Source organism: Metarhizium acridum, assembly GCF_019434415.1.
Source record: "Metarhizium acridum strain ARSEF 324 chromosome Unknown scaffold_272, whole genome shotgun sequence".
In the NCBI taxonomy this organism is placed as follows: domain Eukaryota; kingdom Fungi; phylum Ascomycota; class Sordariomycetes; order Hypocreales; family Clavicipitaceae; genus Metarhizium; species Metarhizium acridum.
Genome location: NW_027094024.1, coordinates 18074 through 37837, shown reverse-complemented (window position 1 = coordinate 37837; position 19764 = coordinate 18074). Strand labels below are relative to the sequence as shown.

The following is a 19764-nucleotide window of genomic DNA, read 5'->3' as shown; positions in this document are numbered from 1 at the left end:
TTAAGGTTATTTAATAGTTAAATATCAAAAGTAATTCCATTTAAAGCACTATATTCTGTTAGCTAGCTAGCCTGTAAATAAAGACTTGAAGGTATAATGTTTAAATACATTACTAGATAATTATTACCCGTATTCTTATACACTTGGGATACTAATGATAGCCTCCCGCGACCCTTGATGCTGCCCGGGGTAGGCATCTCGCATCTCGGCATCTCGGCATCTCTAGTCATGAAATCTCTAGTCGAGATGAGTTTACGCCCGGCCAAGAGTTGACCTATTCCGACTTTGGAAAAAGATTGACTCTACCAGACTTTTAAACCGTATAAGGCTAGTGGGGGCCCCGCTTCTCCGTACGACCGTAAGGCACTGGGCGGCAGTTGTAGTTGCAGGCCTGAATGATACATGAGATCAAGGAATTGTTATTTCGCTGTGCTTTGAGTGGATGTTAACATCAGAGAGCAGTTCTTTGTGAGCGTCATTATAGTCTAGGGGATTTCTACCATCGACGGTAGTCTCCCAAACAATGCGTGGAAATTACTACGGATATCGCAAGGGATATGGAGGTGAATTTATATATATACATATAAAATACGTGACGTGGCCACGCCCTTTTTTCGGGTTTTTATCGTGCAATAGCACATTATGCGCATAGCATTCTGTGGAGCCGGGTGCCCCTTGGGAAATTTGTAGCGGTTTAGTACGCGGACAAATGAAGAAGAAAAAGTTGTCATCTTGATCGACGTCACATCTCGCAGACGTTGCACATAAACAAGTCGATTACTACCATTCATGCTTCGTACAGCTTATCAAAGATACTGCAATAGGTTTAATCAAATGTCAAGTAGAGGCGCTAGTAAGACACCACGTATTAGCCTGTTTGCCTAGACCTGATTCTCACGACACGCCGTTTCTACATGATTGAATCCATGTAGCTACGGAACTGAGGCCTCTTTTATAGTTGATTGACGATGTGATATGGGTGGAAGGCTAGCTAGCTAACTGACTAGTATATATTGAGGCTTAAAAACCTGTATAGCCTAATCTATGATTCGTGTGCAAAGCCTGACCGCCAGTCGCATCTGGATCCTGTAGTTCCTGTCTCTGGAAAGCATCCACTACTTGAGCACATCATTTTACCACGCCAACTGTGACTGTTTGATGCGTCATCTTGTTGCCGAACCATCTGTCAAGATCGGTGGACGTAGTGAACACAAGTTGGAACAGAAAAGGACCGTCCAGAACAAGATCGCCAAGTCGGGCCTCTTGCTCACATGTTGCAACACGTGCCTCGTTTATGTCACCTCGCGTCCTAAATGGGCGGTGACTCCACCCCCCACGGGGAGATTTTTCAAATCTTGAATCTTGATACCTCTGAGACCAACCTCCTGCAATAAAAATACCCTTTCAGACAAGAGTTGACGCGCCATGGACACTGCATGCACCAGCTGCAAGAAATCGCCTCCCGAGGTCAGTCTCAAGCGCTGTGCAAAATGTTCCACAACCCCCTACTGCTCCAAGGACTGTCAAAAGGCAGACTGGAAGTCCCATAAGAAGACTTGTGGCAGACGGGCCAATCTATCGCCCCCGAAAGGATTGGAACGAGGTGTCGCCTGCCCATTTACTCGCCTCGATAATGGCACCTGGCTCCATGACCGACCGGAGAAGGATGTCTACAGACTGCTCATCGATGCTTACCGCTTACACGTCGCGGACATGTACAATCTCGAAGGCGAGGTCGACGACGACAGCCTCTACAGCGGCGCATCCGATGGACTGCGCGGCTTCCAGCGCTTCCTGGGGCGCGTCGCGTCGCGTCCCGGTCTGCTACCACCGTGGTGGGATGCTTCCAAGAAGAGGGACTGCGAGGCATTTGGCATGACTCCGGAGCAGGGGAACGCCCGGGCATACCTGGCATGCGCGGTGGAAAAGAGCGACATAACTGAAAAGTACGGCGACCCCCAATTCCCCATGCAGCTCCGCATGCTTGCCGAGGCAGTGTATGGTCGAGCTCCGGGCGGCTCAGACGGGACGGCAATGAGGAAGTTGATGGTCGCAATGGAACAGGGTCAATCAGGGGACGTACACACCACCCATATGGACGTGTCAGGCATGTCCGGTCGCTAGTGAGGCATAGCTTTTGTCTTCAACATTCAAGCGAGACGAACCCCATATGAACGACGTAGCGAGAGACTTTTAATTTCTGAAATAAAAAGAGTGAAAAGCATATGAAGACCAATGTAGAATACTACTATCATTGCTATTGCCTCATAGGGAAATGGCACATGTGAACGAGCGACTTCACCATACAGGATTCATACGTCTCCGTAACCCTGAAACGCTATTTGCAAGACGATTCTAATGCTCATGGGTACCAATTTCATTGTCCACTGTAGTAGGGCAGCAAACCTTTGCCCTTACTTCATCAACCTCTCCAATGCCTAGATCCGAGAGCTTGTATCTCGACGCACCAAAGTGGTACATCACGTAGCCATTAATAAGCTGGTCAATATTTCTCCACGTCTGCGGGCTAGTAGAAAGTGTTTTTCGAATATTTTGGACGCAGGTAATCAGGGCTAAATGTGTTGACCATATCGACTGCAGTGGTGTACTGTTGCTAGCGCGCGAGTGATTGTATATGTAATTCAGACGCTCATCCGAGACTATCGATTCTTTATAAAACGATAAAAGGTCGTTGCCAAGATTTAAATACCGAGCTATATCCGGAATCGCTACAATGTAGACATGCAAAAATGCGTCCTCTAGATACAGGACTTCAGGAAAGGCGAAGAAGGCATACACTTCTGCTACTCCTGTCTTTAGCCGCAGATAGTAAGGAAAGTCTGGCGAACTCGACGAAGGACGTAGTGTTCCGCCGTATTTTCTCTCAAAAGCACATATGCTTATGAATTCCGCAGTTGACTTTGCTATCATGTCACAAGCAAAGGGTCCGTAAATGCCACGCAAGACATCTATGAAATCCACCATGGCCTGCAAGAGCTGGTTAGGCTGCGGCTGCCTGTTGAACAATCGTAGCTGAAAGCTTTCGAGATCGTCTGTATATTCTTTGCTAGTGTCTTCTATAGCAATTGCTAGCGAAGTATATATCGCAATCGCCTCTTGGACATTGGGCGGTGTAAAGAAATATGTGCTTGTCGCTATCCAGGCGCTCGCGTGGATAATCGGCATTATACGCTCGACGAAATCAGTTGAAAAGTTGAGGGTGCGGAAGTGCCGTACAACAGCTTTTTCTATAGACGGGTCGTACACGCAAGACAATGTCTGGTATGAAATCCCGCGAAGATAGCGCCGCAGGATGTCCGCGTACTGGCGCTTAAAGGTGTCTGTATCCATTTTCAGAAGGTAGTTTCTGGTCGTTGCAAAGATGTAAGTGATGGTGACCGAGAAAGGAGAGAATTTGGGGTCGTGAGTAATACGCACAAACTTGAGGCAAGGCAAGTCTGTTACACGGAAAAGGCCCAACAGATCGTGAAGCCCAACAAAGGGGCTTCACCGATAAAGGACTTATTGGTTACACAGCTGGAACACGTGCCCGGGCAAGAGCTCTTGGCCCGGGCGTTCCTTTCATGTTTATGTAGAGGTCACTTTTTTCTTCCCTCCTTGAGGCAACTTAGGACCTTTGATGTTCTACGAGATTATTATTGAATTGAGCCCCCTTTGCTCCAAGCCCTCATAACGAGCCCTTGTCGCAAAGTGTGCATGAAAAGTGGGTTATACTCTACAAAGCAAACTGAAGGGCGGTGTTTCGTTTACAGGGAGCTTCACCTGACGTTGGCAATAACAAAAGAAAAATATTTAGGTGTTTGGTAGGGCCAGAGACAGAAGATAAAGTCAAGTGGGCACACTAATGAGCTGGATATCGGGGATATTTAGCTAAGGGCCAATATTGCTGGATCCTTTTGCCCCATGGCTCAACATTAAATCCGATAATCTCCGGGGTAGTGTTACACATACAATGTCCAGAAAATGACGTGGTCACGCCTAGGGATTTTATGTGCTATACCCCTCTATATGCTGTGCCACACTACGTCGAGTAGGAGTCGGCGAAGCGTAGAGCCTTTATCTTTACAGGAATATGGGGAGAAGATGCCAATAGTCCGGTCTATAATGCAAGAGGGAGTAGAGGGCAGTAAAAGTAACCTTTGTGTTCCGGAAATGAACCTCATGCTATGGTGCCAGGTTACGCTGGCGCACTAGCCGAGAGTCACATTCGCTACAATACAAAATCGCAAAGAGAAGAAATATATACAATAGTATGACTAGCTAAATAGCTAGTTAAAAATACTTGTTGACCACGTGATTGGTAGTAAAAAGTTCTCTTAATTAGAGGACCGACATAACTTGCCGTATATTAAAGATGTCGTGAAAGGAGCATTCCGATCGTTACTAATGGTGCTAATAGGACTTACACATGTATATTGAAAGAGAGTGTGTGTAACGGCTGCTTACCTCGCAAGGAGCGTTATTGTTTCTCCCGGTATAATGGTTCTTGTATAATCCTCGAATATTAAGGAGTCCCGCATGCAACAGGCAAGTTGAACCTCGATGTGAGCCAGACCCCAAGCTTTTTATTAGGTACATAAGTAGAGTGTGCTTTAGTCGATACAGAATAGATACTCATACGCTCTCACTTACTGCACGGACGCTAGTGTCGTTGGGTGCTCGCGAGGCCATTAATGAATGGAACTTGGAGATGCAGCCAAAACTCCAAATCACTCTTAGGATAACTAGCAATGCTATAGACTTTCCATGCCATATTGTACAAGGATTCGAAAGAAAAGCCTGGATGACAAGAATCCACAGGAACACGGTAACTAGTACCTACTACATAAGAATAACAAAGTGTGTAGCTAGCTTGAGGTTATATAGACAAGGGTATAGAGGCGCTGCGTCATGCAGTGGTTTGTGTGCTCTTCAAATGACCTCATTACAGCAACTATTCAGCAAAAAAAGAGATAGCCAGAGTAGTATCATATTGCTAATCCTCTGAGGCTCGTAGAGGCCAGTCGACAAGATGGCTTCACCCCGTACAGCACTGGACTCCTGATAAAATGCATCTAAGGGTCAAACGGCGATGCGATGGATAGCGTTACTGGCTCTGTGTTAGTCCCTTCCAACTGAAACTGGCTAAAGTTTCGTAGATGACAACTCGCAATTCAAATTCCCCCCCTTGAATTGTTACCAAGCTCCAACTGTTGTGGCTCGTTGCACTAGCCTTGGGGATTATGTTGCAAAACCACTCCAAGACGCACAGTAGCAACGCGGTATCACTATGAATGGAAAGTCGTGGCCGCAGAGAAGTCTTATATTGAAAGGGATAATATAATGTATCTTATGCTAGGTAGGTCTCCAGTACGGAAAAATACAGGTTATATAGTAACATTCTATCTAAGATGAATAACTAGTTATCTATATGGAGAATACTGGGATAACACACAACCATTATAGTAATTCGGGTGGAGACTATAATTTGGGCAGATTCGCACAGAGATATGGTTATAAGATGACTCCTGCCAAAGTCACATTCGACGCTGGGGAGTGCCCATTGCATATGGCCTTTTGCCTAACCGACAGACATTCTCATACAGGTGGCCACGTGGGAAAGTCAATAGCCGGAGTGGCGTGCAGTGCCTCCAAAATCTATCCCACAACGACGGTTGGTTTGTGGTGCGTTCAACGACCTGTTACCGGATGCTCAGCAGCCATGTGAGGAGAAGCAGTCTGCACAGAAGTGCCGTCTCAGATAGAGAAGTCGGTCAGCCCGCTAGCCCGTCATCTCTATGCTAAGCCCTGTATCTTGGCTCTACCCACCAATGATCACGAGGTTGCATGAGCTCTAGCTTAAAAATATAGTTAAAAATGGCGCAACAGCCCATCTTCTAGAAGCCCAGAACAGTCTCGGATCCTAACAGCTTCCCTCTTTGTGATGGGCCGAGGAAGCGTCATAACATAATTGGTTCACCTTTTCCCGGCGCACATATATTGGGCCTTGACATGCGCCACAAATTTCGCTCACCGTGTCAGTGTACCGGATTCAACATGTCTGTCTCAGACCCCGACAACAACACAGTCAGTCACCTTCCCAACCCAACACGGCCGACCTTCCTTTTCTCCTCACCGCATCGTGGGATGAATCACCATCCCAACAGGGGCAAGTTCCCACAAAAAAAAAAGTCGCGTAATACCGGACCGCCGTGGCGCCAAGTGAGCAGTGCGAGAATAAAGACAGCCCTGTTCGTTGAAAGGGGGGGAAGCTCTGATGAGTTCCCCGCATAGTAGCCGAAATAGGCAGTTGCAATTGAAGCTTAAACCGTCTGGTGCGTCAATGCTTTATAAGTCGGAGGGGGCTGGGGCCTTGGCAGTGACAACCAACCACGAACCACGTTGGACTTGGACTCGTGTTGCATTTACTGCCGTTTGGAAAAAGGAAAGGAAAGAAGAAGTACTTAATACGTGGACGAGATTCTGTGCTTGCTGAGGGCTTCCTCCCCCAAGCTTCACCTGTCGTGGCCGCTCCCGTGACAAGGTTTGCCCACATATTCAGTTTGCTGCACCTCTTCTTGCGACATGAAGCCGTTGAATGCCTGGCTCTACGCCGGCCTGTTGAGTGCGACCGCCGCGACCGAGCTTCTCACCCCGGACAAGGTGGAAGCCGGGATTCAAAAGGACCGGTTAGTCGACTCTTCCCCAGGATTCGCGGTATCCCCGTCCTCCTAACTCGTACAGGTTGGAAAATGTCCTGTGGAACTTGAACAAAATCGGCAACGACAATGGTGGAAACAGAGCGTTTGGCACAAGTGGCTACAAGGCGTCGGTGGACTTTGTCCTCGAACGCGTGGTCAAGCGCTTTGGCAAACACCTCGACACATACGTCCAGCCCTTTGAGCATCTCTTTCACCAAGTGAAGAGGATCCAAGTCAAGGGCCCCGACGGGACCCAAGTGTACGTCGTTTCTCTCCAGTACAACCCCGCCACTCCTCTTCCCGGTGGCATCACTGGCGAGCTCGTCCACGTGCCCTACGAGGCGGACCGCGGCAGCGGGTGTTTTGAGGATCAGTGGCAGAACATTGATGCCAAGGGAAAGGTTGCTCTGCTGAAGCGAGGAGGCTGTACGTTTGCCGACATGACGCTCCTGGCAAAGGCAGCCGGAGCCAAGGCCGTCATCTTCTACAACCAAACGCCCGGCAAGAACTACAGCACCGCCACGCTGCAGGCGAAAAACGTCGGCAAGCTGATTCCTTCTGGGCTCGTTTCCCTAGAGGACGGTGAAGCCTGGGCTGGACGTGTGGCAGCGGGCGAGAAGCCCAGCGTCACCCTGGTAGTGGATGCCGTCTCCGAAGTCCGCGAGACGTGGAACATCATTTCGGAGACGAAAGCCGGCGACAAGAACAACGTCGTCATGCTTGGCGCGCACTTGGACAGCGTTCTCCCGGGGCCCGGGGTAAACGACGACGGCAGCGGAACCGCCGCCTTGCTGGAGATTATAGAGCAGTTGATTCGATATCATGGCATCAAAAACACGGTTCGGGTCGCGTGGTGGGGAGCAGAGGAGAGCGGCTTGATCGGATCGTTATACTACGGTTCGAACCTCACCGAGGCGGAAGCTGACCGGGTCAAATTCTACTTCAACTACGACATGATTGGGTCTCCCCATCCCGAGTTCGTCGTTTACGCAAATGACGAAAGACACAAATTTGGCGGAGCACCGTTGTTTGACTATCTGCAGGCTCACGGCAAGCCAGCCAAGTATGGGTATGTGACAACATTCACGAATGGCCGCAAAAGCAAAGAAGCTAACACTTGGGGGAAAAAAGCAAATTCGGTTCTTCGTCTGACTATGTCGCCTTTCTCAACCTGGGAATTCCATCGTCTGGAATTTTCACCGGTGCCTCGCCCACAACTGACCCGTGCTACCACCAGGCTTGCGACACCGTCAACAACATCAATTGGGAGGCCCTGACTGTTAACACCAAAGCCGCTGCCAGAGTTGCAGCCCAGTTCGCGCTGAGCCTGGAGGGGGTTCCGCCCAGGAACAAGACCACGATTAACCCAAGAAGCAGACGGGGTGTCAGGAGAGCGTTTGACGACTGGGCTGATACCGTGGACGTGGTTGAGAAGACGCACAACTGCGGCCCGGGCGATAACCTGTATTAGTTTTGGTGGCGATGAGTGACGGACGCATAAGGGGCGGAGTTTGTGGCTGGGAAGAAAGTCAATAAAAGTATTTATTCATTGACTGCCTGAGTGGCATATGGTGGGCTGAGGGCGTGGGTGTTGTTCATCTTGAGGTCTCTGGCGAAATGGACAAGTTGGTATTTTGCCTTGTGAATAGATCTAATGGGACGAATTTTCAAAGATTGCTTCTGGAAAGTGTCTCACAGACGAACGTGAAAGAAGGCTGGTCCCGCATGGCGAATAGTGACGATGTCAGCCGCTGGTTAATTTCAGGGCAGTCTGAAACTTGAGTATAATATGTGTCAATGTATAAGTCATCTAGTTCATAGACTGCGTAATCTAACAAGGCAACGTAAGGCCTCGTCATCTGGGAAAGTCGACTAGACTAGCTAGCTGAAAACCTTCAGTTGGTGCCTTTTCAACTAAAAGGCGGCCTTGGATTTTTCATCTATAAAAAAGGCCTTAATTCCCTTGAACTCTCAGATAATAGATTCAATCAAGGGCCAAGTCCACTGTGCAATGCGACCCCTAGCTACAAAAATCGTGAAGATATGGTGCCAAGTTTTCTTCATAGCAAGAGTCAATTCTCAACAAGGATTTAGCCTCTTCACCCATTTAACTATGAAATACCTCCCACAAATCGCTTTCTTGGCCTTAAAGCGTCTATATACGTCAGACATGGAGAGAAGAAATATCACGTTGACAGCTATGAAAGCAGATTAAATAGTGGAATTATCCTTGGGATGAAAGCTATCTAGGTACGAAAAATAAGCTCTTATTTATAGATATTAAGGTCGTTTAATAGGTCACCTAAAAAGTAATTAATTTAAGGGGTTTTACGGTATTTAGCTATTAAACGTTCGGCTTTAATAGGGTAGTAGCGCGAGTCTTCTTTTAAGGCTTTTTATACAATTAAAAAGCAGCTATTTAAGGCGTTTTAGGGCTTATTAGGGTCCCTAATAAATAGCAGCCTTTTTTTATTAAAAGGGGCCTTTAGCGTTAATATACCCCTATAAATTAAGTTAATAGCTAACTATTAAAGCTATTAATAGCTATTAGGTGTTACGAACTAAGGGTACCTGAAGCAGTTAGCCGGTATTATAGGCCGCTAGTATGCAGACAAGAATGGGACTAACGGGATCGCAGGTCACGTGAGGGGATTAAATGGGATTAGTTTAAGTTAACTTAATAGATTAGAGGGGATTAACCTAATTTAACATAGGAGATTAAATAGGATTTATTTAATCTAGAATTATAATAGAGAGATAAATAAATACTTAAGGAGAAAGTATTCTTATAGTTAAATAGTTTAATTCTTTATTAATTAATTTAAGTAATAGTCTTATTATTAAGAGTTATACTTTTAATAGCCTTATTATAATACTACTTAAAAGCTACTTTATAGTATTTAACTTAACTTACTTTCTAAGAAATAAACCTATTATACCTTAAAATTTAAGCTATTATTATATTTTAATTAATTTTATTTAATAAGTTACCTTAAAACTTTAAGTAGTAATAACTTTTAAGATATTTACTTTAAGCGAAAAGACTATTAACCTTAAAGAGATAATAAAGTACCTTTATAATAAAATTACTAAGCTTAAAAAGTAAAATTAATAGCTTTTTAACTAATAGAATAATCTTTATAAAAAACTTAAGGTATAAGAAGAGAAACTTATAGTAATTTAAAATCTTATACTTATATTCTTTACTAATAATAATAATATACTAAAATTCCTTAAGCTTAAATTATATAATAATTATAAGGGTAATATAAGAAACTTTCTTATATAAGCTTAAGCTTACCTATAAGTTAATAAAAAAATCTATATAACACTTAAGTTATAAATTCTTTATATTAGTAACCTCTTAATTAAAAAAGTAATAAAATAGTAAAAGCTAACCCTTTATATATATCTTAAATATAGTATTAAAGTTAAAGTAAAAGTTATTTATATCTTCTTTAATTATAAAACCTTTAAAGAATAACTTCTTATTATATTTAAAAACTTTAATAAGTATAAAGAAGCTATATAATAGCTTACTTAACTTAAGTAAATTAAATTTATAGCTTATTACGTTAAGGAATTTAAACGTATTATAGTAAAACTTAATTAAAATACTAAACCTAAAATAAAAGTTTTCTATTAAGAACTTAAAGAAAAAGTAAAGAATAATATTTATTAAGAAGATTATCTTAAGTTATTTAATAACTTTATTAAAATAGTTATTAAGGTAAATAATTATTTATACGAGTAATATTATAAAAAAAGTTATAGGAAATTTAAATTATATACTAAGTTTAATAAATCTAATAATAATAAGCTATACTAAATATTAATAGTATATAAGTACCACGTTAAACTTATAGAACTTAACGCTATAAATAAGAAAAGGGGGAAGACTTATTATAATTATAATAAGATTAAATACTTTATAAATAAATATAAAGCTTTAAAGAAGCTATAAAAGCTAATTCTTAAAGGTAAAAAGCTTTATATTATAAACTAAAAAAACTTACTTACGTGAAATCTTAGTATAATAAGTAATAAAGAAAGCTTTACGTTAATAAATAATATTAATTTAAATAAGATTAGGAATTTAAAATCTAATTAATATCTAATAACTTTTAGAAATATTAAATACCTTTATTAAAAAGTAAACCTTTACTAGAATAAATCTAAGAAGAAGAGAATTATTTAACTAAGAAAAATAAACTTAAAATTAAATATAAACTTCTTAATTAAACCTTTTATTATAATAATAATTATTACACGTATCTTAGTAGTAAGTAAGGTAATAAATAGTTTCTATAAGAATAAAAGGGAAGAAGAATAACCCTTATAATATAACTAAAATTATAATAAATTAATTTAAAGATATTAAATAAGAAGTTATATTATATTAAGAATAACGTATATATTATTTAAGCTATAACCTTATAATATAAGAAGAAAGGGAATTATATAACTATAAGTAACTCGCTTAACTTAAGTTTAATTAATATAAATAGTAGATTAAGTAATTACTAAGAAAGCTTTAATAATACGTTAAAGAATAATTACTAATAATAGCGCTTAAAGATACGCGCTAAATAATAAGAGAAGAGAATTAATAAATTAAAAAATAATAGCTATTATTACAATTAAAACTAATTTCTTAACGAAGATCTAATAGGTCTTTATATACTATAAATATTAATAGTATAGTATACCTTATAATTAATATAATTATAATAAAATAAAAGATTTAAGTAATAATTAATAATAGAGTATAAGGAAATTTTATCTTATTAAATCTCGTTAATAGATTATAATTACCTTAAATACCTAAAGATAAGCTTTATTAACTTATAATTATAAAAGAAATTATAATAAAGTATAGCTAAGAAGTAATTAATATAAAAGTAACGTAACTTCTCGTTAATATATAAGGCATAAAACACTAAGTTATATTAAATATTATAGTAATCTTAAAATATAATATTATATTAAGAATACCCTAATTATAAGCGAGTAATTTATAAGTTAATTAAAGAATTAATTAACTTTAATAGAATTTATTAAAATATAATTATAAAGCTAAGAGTAGCCTATAAAGGGTACCTTATTTAAATTATAATAGGCCTTTAAAAATATATATAATTATTAAAGAGCTAAAAGCTAAAATAATAGAGATTTTTAAGAAATACTTAAAGTATAATAAGCTATTTAATAGAGAGCTAAAAATAGAATTACTAGAGTATTTACGCTAGAATTATAAGATTAAACTCTAGCCTAGTATTAAATTAACGTTTAATAAAATTTATTCTTAAAACCTTAAGTAAGATAAAGCGCTTAAGAAGTATTTAAAGAATATACTATAAAAGATATATATAACTATTAGAGTTTCTAGTAGAATACTTAATTTTATAAGTATTAAAGAAGAATAAGAAACTATAATTATATATTAATTATTAACACTTAAATAAGATTATAATTAAGAATTAATACCTATTATTACTTATAATAGAAATAAAAGATAAAGTTAAAAAAGCTAAATAGTTTATTATACTTAACTTAAAAGAAGCTTATAACCTTATATAAATAAAAGAAAATTATAAGTAAATAATAGTATTTTAAACTAATAGAGAATACTATAAATATTTAATAATACCTTTTAGGCTTATTAACGTATTAATAACCTTTTAAAGAATAATTAATATAATCTTATAAAAATAACTAAAAGTATTTATAGTTATATACCTTAATAATATTCTTATTTATTTAAATACCCTTAAGAAATATAAATAATATATATATAAGATACTATAAACTCTATAGAATAATAAACTCTTAATTAAAGCCTTACAATACTAGTTCTACTAGAATATTATATACTTTTTAAAGTACGTACTTATATATAAAGAAATATAAATAAGCTTAAATAAGATTAAAACTATTAAAAAATAGCTTATATTAAAGAATTTAAAGAAAGTTAAAGAATTTATAGTATTTATAAACTTTTACTATAAGTTTTTAAGCAAATATAAAGATATCTTATAACCTCTTATAAACCTAATAAAGAAAGAAGTTAGCTTTTAATAGAATAAATTAAAAGCTATAGTATTTTAAAAGATAAAAGATTTAATTATATTAAAACCTATATTAAAAGCACTTAATTAAGATAAACCTTATAAGCTTAAAATAAACGCCTTAAACTTTATATTAAGCGAATAGCTTAAATAATAAGATAATTAAGAAAGATTACACTTAATTATATTCTTCTTAAAGAAACTTTATAAACCTAAACTTAATTATAGAATTTATAAGAAAGAACTTATAGCTATTATTAAGTGCTTTAAAGAATAAAGATACTATCTTATAAAAGTAAAGTATTAAATTAAGGTTTATATTAACTATAAGAATCTTATATTATTCTTAACTATAAAGAATTTAAATAAACGATAGATTAAATAGTATAAAACTCTTATAAATTATAACTTTAAGATTATATATTATAAAGAATTTAAAAATAAAAGAGCTAACGCGCTTAATTAAAGAGAGAATTTAAAATTAAATAAGTAAGTAAGTAATACACTCTTATTACGTATTACTAAGAATAAAAACCTTATATTAAGTACCTAAAAAATTAATATAACCTAATAAGTTAAGCTAAATAAAACATAAATATAATAGATTATATTATATATTAAGAATAATAGTTACTTAAATAATTAAAAAATAAAAACGTATTTATTTAAGAAAAGTAAAACCTTCTTATATAATAAATAATAGTATATTTCTAGTATACTTTAATAATAGCTTATTAAAGAAATATATAAGTACCTATTATATAAATATTAGGGTATAGGGAAGATAATTAGTAAATTATAAAGATTATATAACTTTTTAAAAAGTAAAAAAATAATATAAGAAGTTATTAAGAAATATAACACGTGTAATAAGGTAAAGGTAATATAATACACATTATATAATAAACTATAACTAATATTACCACTTAAAAGAGTATAGTAAACTATTATAATAGACTTTATTATTAAACTATTAAAGTTAAAAGACCTTATAATAAGAGTAACTTATAATAGCATTTTAATTATTATAAATAAACTTATAAAATACGCCTATTATATTCTATATAAGAAATTAAGTAATACTAAGAACTTAACGTATATATTCTTTAAAATAATTATTATATAATATAGATTATTAATAAAGCTTATATTAAATCGTAATAAATTATTTACCTTAAATTTTTAAAAATACCTTATAGAAACTATAAAGATAAAATAAAACTTATTAACGGTATTTTACTTATAATTAAATAAATAAATAGAAATCTTAAACTAAATACTTAAATAATATCTGCGAAGCTATATTAACTACTAATAGAACAATTAGGTAAAATAGCTATTACTAGTATAATAGGCTTATAATAGCTTTAAAATTAATAATATAAAGATATTACTATTTAAGGTAAATTACGGATTTAACCCTATTATTAAAATATATGCAACACAAAATGTAAACGTATTAGTAGCTATAGCGTATATAGTAATAATAATAGAAATATAAAAACACTTATAATAAAAATAAATATTTTTATAGAACCAAATAAAGTATTACGCGAATAAAAAGAGATTACTAGCGCTAATCCTAAAGAAGAGATATAAAGTATACCTTATTTATAAAAACATTAAAATAAAACGACCTAATAATAAACTTAACAAAAAGAAAATTAAACTATTTCTTATTAAACGAAAAATCTTAAATATTAACTATAAACTATTATTATTAAATAGAATAAGAATCTATCCTATATTTCATATATTACTACTAGAGAAAGCACTAGATAAATTTATAATTGCTATAAACATTATAATAAAAGATACTAATAAATATAAAGTTAAATAAATACTTAAAGTATAGGGAGGTATAAAGAATCGTTATTATCTTGTTAAATGAAAGGGATATCCAAACTCCGAAAACACCTGGGAACCAGCTAAAAACCCCTAGCCGGCCTACTTTAATGGCCTTAAGGACAAGACTAATAGAGGAGGGGTATTATATTATAAACGTTACTATACGAGACGCGGGAAGCTAGGCCGCACTAGTAAGGGTAGGTATAGCCGCTAACTAACAAGAATATTAGGTCACGTAATAGCTTATTAAATCATGTAAATAATTTAACGAGACGGGATTATTAGGATTATTAGGCGATTTAAATAATCTAGAACTATAATAGAGAGATAAACGAGTACTTAAGAAAGGGGTATTCTTATAGTTAAGTAGTTTAGATCTCTATTAATTAATTTAAGTAATAGTTTTACTATTAAGAGTTATACTCTTAATAGCCTTATTATAATACTACTTAAAAGCTACTCTATAGCATTTAACCTAACTTACTTTCTAAGAAATAGACCTACTATGCCTTAGAACCTAAGCCACCGTTACATACTACTTAAAAGCTACTTCGTAGCATTTAACCTAACTTACTTTCTAAGAAACAGACCTACTATGCCTTAGAACCTAAGCCACCGTTACATTAGGGTAAGCTAAATTACTTAATTTAAGCTCTTTTAATAATACTAATAATATTAATAAGCTTTAATTACTTAATAAAGCGATTAAATTATTAACCTATTAAGATCTTTATTAATTTATTAGCTAAATTATTAGCGCTTTAAACGAATTTAATATTAAAGGTCTCTTATTAATAGGCTTATTAAATCTACCTATTATAAATATTAATATAATAAAGGGTAATTTTAAGCCTTAAAAGATTACTATTAATAAGCTAAATCGTTTATAAGTTATTATATTATATTGTAGGCTTTAAATAATCTAGCTAAAGGACTAAGGTTTAGCTATTAGAAAAGCTTAAATATTATAATAGTCTCTTTAATTATATATGTAAAAGCTAATAATTCCGCTTTAATAAATAATATTATAACTGTATTTTACTTGCTAGCTATTTAACTAATAGGTCTATTAAATAGTTGAATTATTAAGCCTTATAATGACTTTTAGGTTTATTAGTCGTTTATAAAGGCGGTATTAAAAGCTATTTAAAGCTTTAAGTTATTAGGATTTTCATTGAATTTAATTACTAGGTATCGCGTTAAATATAAGTACTTGATAACTTAATTAGTAACTTATTAGTAGGTTTTTAACGAATTAAAGAGGAATTTAGCTAGCTTAATTATTAGTTTAGCTATATTAGGTCTTTTAATAACCGCGATATAATTAATAGAGCCGATTATCTACTAATATTAATAAATTTAATTAATAGTTATAATACCTAAATTAGGTTTTAATTAATTTCTAGGTATTAGACTTTCTTTAAAGTTATCTCTTTTAGGGATATTAAATTTTATAGCTAGTTTTTTAATATAAAAATTCTAATATAATTAAAGCTTATAAGTAGCTCTATCTTAAAGGACCTAAATACCTAGAAACTATTATAGCTTACTAAGGTTCTTTATATTATAGGCAGAGCATCAACAAAAAAACTACACTACATGTAGTTTTTTAGTGTAGTTTTTAGTGTAGTGTAGTTTTTGTAGTTTTAGTGTAGTTTAACTACACTATAACTATATTTATAGTGTAATGTGTAATTATAAGGGCTTTAAAAGTAGACTTATAAGCTTACAAAAATAACCAAAAAATACTATAATTTTAGCTTATTATAATGCTATAAAAATATCCTTTATAAGTTAATTAATAAGTAAGATATTAAAGTTTAAACAATTCTAAAAATAAAGATATTAACTTAATTTATTTTAAGTATTTAATAAGAAATAAATGCTTTTTAAATGTTATTTATATATATATAATATATGTAATTAATATAAAAATTTAAAATATATTTTTTTTTACTTTAATTATATGTAAATAATATTTTAAAATATTTTTAGTTTTTATTTATATTTTATTTAATTAAAATAAATCTATAAAAATAAGTAATAAGTATTTTTATATTTTATATAAGTTATTTTAATAGCTTATTAATATAAAACGTATAACTTTATTTAATATATATTTAATAAAATTTATATAAATTATTTTATATATAATTATATATGTTTTTTTAATCTAATTAATATATATTATTTATATTAAAGTAAAATTATATATATTATTAATTTATATATTATAAAGTATCTTACAAGCTTAAATGTATATTTAATATAATTAATCCTATATATATAAAGATTAATATAAATATTAAAAACTTTATTCTTAAGTTTTTTTTATTTTATATATTAAAACTATTATAACTTTATGAAAAAAAGGAGTTTAAAAATAAGAGTAGTATCATTTTAAAGCTTATAATCTTAGCTATTTAAAAATCTTAACCCCACTTAATTTCACCTATTTAATCATAAAGATAATAGCCGTGGTATTTAGTAAGGTAAGTTAACTAGGGTAAAACGTTATAGCGTTTTACCTAACTTTAATAAAAAACGCTATAATTTTTATTTCCTAACATCTCTATAAATACTTAACTAAAATTTATAAGCTTATAACTAATTAATAGCCTTTAAAAAGCCCTTTAATTTAATACTAGTTATATAATTATAAGTCTAGTATTCTAGGAGTTATATTCGGTTAAAGTTTTAAGATATAAAGATTTCCTATAAGCTATATATGCATGTTTTAAGTAATAAAACAGCATATTATTACATAATATAACGCCTTTAATATATTATAAGCATACTAGCTTTTTTAACTATTTCACTATAATTGCATTTTCTCGTAAAACTATTCTATTATTTTCCACACGAATATACATGTTTAAGGGGTAAGTTAGGCATTAAAAACATGCCTAAATTCTAAGGTTTTTAAAACCTTTTATATTGAAAATTTATTCTATATATTAACTGTATTCTTTTACTTTAAAGTTTAAAACCTTTCTTTTTTACATTAATTTTCTTACCCTTATAACTCTATAAATACTTAACTTTTATTTAAACTTTTTTTATTATTAAATAGCCTTAAATTTAAGCTATCTTATAAAGACTATCTATTATCCAAAACCTACCTTTATAATGGATTAAAATTCTCTTAGAATTACACCTTTTATTATTACAAATAATCCAAGCTTTTCTTAGTAAACTTTAACTAAAAAAGACTATATAAATAATAAGAGCTATTAATTTCGCATAAAATTATATATTATTCAACATAACCTTTTTTTTATAAGGTTTTAGCAGTTAATTTAAAAAAACCACGAGAAATCACCTTTTTTTATAGCTAGCTAAGCTATAACTTTACTTTTACCTGCCTAGCTAGCCGTTTTTAGTCCTCTAATAGTTTAGTATATTATAGGAAAAAAGATTCTACTATTATAGTATTAAAAGCTAAAGAAAACGATAAAATAACTAGTAAGTTACTTCTTTTATTATTTTATATCTTATTATATTATTATTTTATATCTTGTTATATTATTAATTTATATATTTATAATATTATAAATTTATAATTTACTAATATACTTATAAATAGTCCCTACTATTACAGAATCACCTTTAATTTCCGACTTTTTAACCGAATCTAGCTTTTCTAGCTTTTTAAGAAGTAATAAAAGACCTAAAAATAATACTATTATTAGTAGTAGTAATGGATTTTCTAAGGATACTACTCTTATATTAGCTCTTAAATTTATGCTTTAAAATAACCTATCTTTTACTACTATAACTAGTGAAAGCTTTAAAAAGCTTTTAAGTTATTATTACAAGTAAGTTTATATTATTATATTAATATATAACTTAAATATAATATATTATACTAATATTAAGTTATTTTAATTATAATATTAGCTTTTTTCATTATAAAGGCCTTATATCTCACATGAAAATATTACATTCTAATATAAAAAAGAATATAATAAATAAAATTTAAAATCAAGTTAATAAAATAGGTTTTATATCTATTTAACTTAATATTTAAACTTCTATTAATTCTAAATTATATTTAGGGGTTGTAACTAATTGGTTAAACCCCTAATTTAACTTAAAATATTATTTAATTAGTAAGTATTCTTATATTTATATTATTATTATTATTATTATTATAATTTAAAAGCTAATTATATATTTAGGATTTAAATATTTACCTATTAGCTATACCGGCCATTTAATTAATTCAATTTTCAATGAATTATTAACTAAATATAATATAAACCCTAAAAATATTATTAAGGTTAGTAGTTTATATATAAAATAATATTAATTTACTAACTTTTTAATTATAGCTTTACTAGAGATAATAGTTCTAATAATAATACCTTTTTATCTTCTTTTTTAAACTTATATTTTAAAAGGCATAAAAAGCCTTTAAATATTTATTATATAGCTTATATTTTAAATATAGTAGCTAAAGATATAATATTTATATTTATTAATAAAACAATAAATACCAAACATATTAAAGATTATATAAATAGCGAATTTTTACATTATTCTACCAAAGAATTCAACGATTTATCTGCTAAAAAAAGAATAAAATTTAATAATTTAATTCCAGGTATTTATTATATTACTTATTTTAAGTTATTTTATATAATTTAAGCTAATTATAAAATAAGAATTATTAAAAAAGTTAAAAGAATAGCTATTCTTATTAAAAATAACTAATAACTTTATTTATAATAGTTAAAAGCTTTAAAAGAAGTTAAAGATAAAGGATTTATTACTAAAAATAGTAATCTTATAAAAATACTATTAGGTAAGTTATTAATTCTATATTATAAATATTATTTAAAGCTTTAAAAGCTTATAAATAGTATTATTAATATTAATAAGTTATAATAAGTATTAATAACTAACTTTACTTATATTAATAAACGTAATAAAATAGAATTCAACCTATAAAATGCTTTACACAGCTATCTTATTAGCAGAACCTATTAAAATATTACAGAAAAAAACGAATTTAATAGCTTTTAAAGATACTAGCTTAACTACGTAAGAATAGGCTAATTTAAATACTTTAATAAGTATTTTAAAGATTTTTAATTAGCCTATAACACAATTATAAAGCTAATCTTATAATACTATAAGTTTAG

At 32.4% G+C, this 19764-nt stretch overlaps 3 protein-coding genes across 3 annotated transcripts; 2 read left to right on the top strand and 1 right to left on the bottom strand.

Annotated features, from left to right (window-relative positions):
* The first annotated feature begins 1370 nt into the window (after positions 1-1370).
* J3458_012802 (uncharacterized protein) lies at positions 1371-2337 on the top strand. The gene has a single exon (XM_066120131.1). It carries the CDS (start codon positions 1426-1428, stop codon positions 2122-2124), a length of 699 nt encoding a protein of 232 aa, XP_065974766.1. The 5' UTR covers positions 1371-1425; the 3' UTR covers positions 2125-2337.
* An 18-nt stretch (positions 2338-2355) lies between these two features.
* Positions 2356-3351, bottom strand: J3458_012801 (uncharacterized protein; the record flags this gene model as incomplete). The annotated part of the gene is made up of 1 exon (XM_066120130.1): positions 2356-3351. One exon carries the CDS (start codon positions 3349-3351, stop codon positions 2356-2358), a length of 996 nt encoding a protein of 331 aa, XP_065974765.1.
* Positions 3352-6585: 3234 nt separating this feature from the next.
* J3458_012800 (uncharacterized protein) lies at positions 6586-8203 on the top strand (the record flags this gene model as incomplete). Its single annotated transcript, XM_066120129.1, has 3 exons — positions 6586-6689; positions 6745-7770; positions 7833-8203. The coding sequence occupies 3 exons, from the start codon at positions 6586-6588 to the stop codon at positions 8170-8172; spliced, it is 1470 nt and encodes a 489-aa protein (XP_065974764.1). The 3' UTR covers positions 8173-8203.
* Between the last annotated feature and the right edge of the window lie 11561 nt (positions 8204-19764).